This window comes from Gouania willdenowi, chromosome 24, assembly GCF_900634775.1.
Source record: "Gouania willdenowi chromosome 24, fGouWil2.1, whole genome shotgun sequence".
NCBI classification, from domain to species: Eukaryota; Metazoa; Chordata; class Actinopteri; order Blenniiformes; family Gobiesocidae; genus Gouania; species Gouania willdenowi.
The window spans coordinates 25,514,136-25,519,021 of record NC_041066.1 but is presented as its reverse complement, the minus strand read 5'-3'; the positions used below and the strand labels follow the sequence as shown (position 1 = coordinate 25,519,021).

Here is a 4,886-nt window from a genome sequence, read left to right as displayed (position 1 = left end):
CAACAGATCCATTATATTATTTATTTTATAAATTATAACTTTATTTGAATGCAACCTGCATTTGACTTTGAATGTATTCTGTGTTATATATATATATATATATATATATATATATATATATATATATTGCCTTTTACTTATTTGATTTCCTGCACTGTTGATATCAATCTGTTAAAGATTGTTCTTTGACTGAATAGTTGCTGCATTGTTTCTGCAAAGTTTTTCTATTTTTTCTCTTGAAAAAATAAAAACATGCTTTTGTCTAAATTAGGTGATTTTATGGTTCCTTTTTTCCAAACCATCTAGCTGGTAGCACTCATCCATATGATCAGTATCAGTGATCGGCAGCATAAAACCTGATCAGAGCAACCCTAAAAATAAGTAATAAAAGTATGTATGATTTGTGCACGCATACGCACCGCAGCTCTGCCGAAAATATATTTTAATGACGTGACTCGAGTCGTTATCACAGTTTTACAGGCTTTAATAGTAGTAACGCTAAAAGTAAACAAACACACAAAGAACCGTCTTACACCGTCATACACACACTACCGTGGGAACAGATTTGTTCCCTCTTTTCCCCGCTTACACCCGCCCTTTCCCCAGCCTCCCAGCCAATCAACACTCAGAACACATGTAAACAAAGACACACATTGGCAGATAAAGCTGCAGTAACCATGATGCCTTCATGAACATGGGAAATCTCAGTATCAGTTAACCACTGAATACACACAGTGGAACATAACCAGAACATAGAACCGTTACAGTATGTAGACCAGACCAGGTGGTCTATGTGTGGAACACAGACCTGACTGAAGAACCAATCATATTTGTTCTCTGAGCTCCAGCAGCAAGTGAGGAATGAGTAAAATCAGTAAATAATCATCATTGAATGTGAAAAACTAAACACAACACAACACTGTTAATATCCTGTCACACTACGAACAGAAACACTTTAGAAATGTTACCATAACAATATAGAAGTGTTTCTGTGTTTATTCATAAATAATATTAATGTAATAGAGATTAAAAATAAAATAAAAAAGTTAAAACATTAAGAGGGAAAATGAGGCCCGGGTTAGGGTCAAGAATCTAAACTCTAGTGTGAAAGCACGATAAATCTCTCCATTTTGCAATGAAACAAGAACAAAGGACTTTGTAGTTTTTACATGTTTGAATATTTTCCTGCCATCTCTGTATATTTGGTTGTCTTTGTTGCATGTTGAGTTTTCCTGTGAGAATCATACATTGTAAAAATATAAAAAAGCTTTTTATCATTTGGATCATAGGCAAGGAAAGTTTATTTGTATAGAACAAACAATTAAATGTGCTTTACATGATTAGAAAGTGCAACATAAATCAAACAGTTTAAAAGTCAATACAAACATTAAAAGATAAAACGGTATTAAATCAATCAACAGTAATATGATTCCATGTGATGCTGACTTCAGCTTTGTTCTGGTTAAATGCAAATGATACAATTTTGTTCTTTTCTTTTTCTTTTTCTATATTGTCCTCACTCACCAGGGAAATCATACTGTAGAAACATTCTGTCGTGTAAAAGACTTAATTTCAAACTACAAGCCACATTACTTGAACATAGAATGTTCACTGAATTCAGCAAAACAAAGAACGATTTGATAAATCACCAAAGAATATTTCCCCAGAAATGATCTTCATGAAAGCTGACCTGAACCAGCTGTAGAAAAAGGCATAAATTAAAGGATTGAGCATTGAATTAGACAGGGTGAGCCAGTTGAGCATCTCAATGACGGACACATGTGGAGGGTGGACGGCTAGAGGCAGAAAAACAACGCAGATGAAGTAAGGAGTCAAACACAGGAGGAAAACACCCATAACGATAGCCAGGGTTTTGGTGGCTTTCCTCTCCATTTTACTCACAACATGTTTGGTGCTTTGTAACATTGTGTTGTGGATGCTGCTCACTTGTCTCTTTGTGATAAAAAAAATCTTCATGTATATGCAGAGAATTATGAATGCAGGAAGGTAAAATGAGAACACAGGTCCCATAGTGTTTGCTATCACAACATTCACTGAGCAGACGTTTTCACACGTGCCTTGGCTGAATCCTGCAACTATGATACTGATACCTATTAGACAAGCAATGCCCCAGCTCATCAGGATCATCGTCAATGTAACCTTTGTATTGATTCTCACTTGATAAGTCAGGGGCTGGGACACTGCATAGTATCTGTCTATGGATATGCAGCATAGGTTCAGAATCGAGGACGTACAGAGTGTAGCGTCAAAACTGTCGCGTATCTTACAATATATATCTTCATGGTGCAGACACGAGCTGACGGTGACGGCCATGCTGAAAGGAAAAACCAACACTCCAACCAAAAGGTCCGCCACAGCCAGGGAGAGAATGAGAGAGTTAGTGGGAGTGTGGAGCTGTTTGAAGTAAACAACAGAAATGATGACCAACAGGTTCCCACATATGGTACTAGCAGACATGAGACCAAGAAAAATGTACAACAAAACACAACCAACTGAAGGCTTGGAAGTAAAAACCAAAGATGCCCCATGTGCTTCAAAGCAGGGATGGATGTTGAAATCTGTTGTGTTGGGAATCAAGTCCATATCTTTTTCAATCTGCAGTAACACAAAATCATAAGTTAGCATTCAAACAGTCTCTAAAACCACAACAAACACAGAGAACATGAGATTTCAAAAAGGCTGCAGAGGCTTGAAGGTGTGCATTACCTTGTGTGTGTCGTGTTGTGTCCCTGCTGAGAAGAAACAGGTCAGTTTCCACAATAAATTATAAATCTAATCTCATTTACATAATTATGCACACCTCTTGCTGTGCCAGACTGAATGTGTTTTTTTCTACTATACAATATACTTTGTGAAAAAAAAAACTCTTTCAAATATACATGAAATGTCCAATACATTGATCCACAGAGACCAGGGAATGGTCAACAAGAAAAACGTAGTTTGTTGAGATTCTTTGTATATATTAATGCAGTAATAACAATGAATTAATTACATGACAATTATGCAGTTTTTTCTCATTGCACGAGTTCCCGGTATACTCATAATACTGATGCACAGCCCACAACACAAGACACAGGAAAACCAGAGAATTCGTTGCTGTGCTTCGTGGACATTTTTGTTAAAAAACACTGAATGAGAAACTAAAGCCCAGTTGTGTGAAAAATGTTAGAAAAAGAGTTTGTGGATCAGTGAAGCTCTGTTAGCCTTAGCTAACACCTCAATGCTAACCTGTAGCAGCTAGCACCTCAATGCTAACAAGTAGCAGCTAGCACCTCAATGCTAACATGTAGTAGCTAGCACCTCAATGTTAACATGTAGCAGCTAGCACCTCAATGCTAACATGTAGCAGCTAGCACCTCAATGCTAACAAGTAGCAGCTAGCACCTCAATGCTAACATGTAGCAGCTAGCATCTCAATGCTAACATGTAGCAGCTAGCACCTCAATGCTAACAAGTAGCAGCTAGCACCTCAATGCTAACATGTAGCAGCTAACACCTCAATGCTAACATGTAGCAGCTAGCACCTCAATGCTAAACATGTAGCAGCTAGCACCTCAATGCTAAACATGTAGCAGCTAGCACCTCAATGCTAACATGTAGCAGCTAGCACCTCAATGCTAAACATGTAGCAGCTAGCACCTCAATGCTAACATGTAGCAGCTAGCACCTCAATGCTAAACATGTAGCAGCTAGCAACTCAATGCTAAACATGTAGCAGCTAACACCTCAATGCTAACATGTAGCAGCTAGCACCTCAATGCTAAACATGTAGCAGCTAGCACCTCAATGCTAAACATGTAGCAGCTAGCACCTCAATGCTAACATGTAGCAGCTAACACCTCAATGCTAACATGTAGCAGTTAGCACCTCAATGCTAAACATGTAGCAGCTAGCACCTCAATGCTAAACATGTAGCAGCTAGCACCTCAATGCTAACATGTAGCAGCTAGCACCTCAATGCTAAACATGTAACAGCAGGCACCTCAATGTTAACATGTAGCAGCTAGCACCTCAATGCTAAACATGTAGCAGCTAGCACCTCAATGCTAACATGTAGCAGCTAGCACCTCAATACTAAACATGTAACAGCTAGCACCTCAATGCTAAACATGTAGCAGCTAGCACCTCAATGCTAAACATGTAGCAGCTAGCACCTTAATGCTAAACATGTAGCAGCTAGCACCTCAATGTTAATCATGTAGCACCTCAATGCTAAACATGTGGTGCGTGCATGGAAGCTAAGCTCTGACAACTCGGTTCAAAGGTAAACAACGAATTTTGGTTTTAAAAAAAGAGCTGAATTGTAGATAATACTTTAATTTACTTATTCACTCATGTAGTTTGGAGCTTTACGTTTTGTTTTGCGCCCTCACCACAAGGTATTTATAATAAAAAAATATACTAAATGAGTAAAATAAAAAATAAAAAAACTAAACATCTATCTATAAAAGCAAAAAAGGTCTGTGTGCGTATGCGTGGAGCAAATATCTCCCCAACTTGGTATGAGTTGAACCTGAAACTTTATCAACAGGTTCTAAATACCCCAAGTGTGTGTATCTGTTTTTTGGAGTAATTTGGTGTAGCAAAACGTTCATTTTAAGATTGCGGCCCTCTCGGCAATGAGCGCGCTACTTCCGGTTCCGGGTTCATGACGTCACTGTGTCGCAGTTTGTTAAAAAAAAGAAATCAATATTAAAAATGTTTTTGTACCGCTAAAAGTCATTAAAGTTAATATTTCATGGTTATTTAAAATTATCCCCGTGATCCCAAACTTCCTTTAAGTCGCGGGTCACGGAGTCCACTTCCTCCTTCGTCTCCATCACTGTGGGCGGCAGCTGTGCTGACGTTGGGTACGTTCTTAGCAT

The 4,886-nt window shown here is 38.3% G+C and overlaps 1 protein-coding gene across 1 annotated transcript; it reads right to left on the bottom strand.

The window, feature by feature from the left end:
- Positions 1-1,617: 1,617 nt before the first annotated feature.
- LOC114458099 (trace amine-associated receptor 1-like) lies at positions 1,618-4,886 on the bottom strand. The gene is made up of 2 exons (XM_028440351.1): positions 4,794-4,886; positions 1,618-2,616 (listed from the first exon to the last, which is right to left on the bottom strand). The coding sequence occupies exons 1-2, from the start codon at positions 4,884-4,886 to the stop codon at positions 1,618-1,620; spliced, it is 1,092 nt and encodes a 363-aa protein (XP_028296152.1).

Bases quoted from the DNA above. Each gene is read 5' to 3' on its own strand.
- LOC114458099 (XM_028440351.1), bottom strand. From the start codon at position 4,886: ATGCTAAGAACGTACCCAACGTCAGCACAGCTGCCGCCCACAGTGATG. The intron at 2,617-4,793 runs GTTTGGGATCAC...GTGTTACTGCAG, and splicing joins TGACCCGCGACTTAAAGGAA to ATTGAAAAAGATATGGACTT.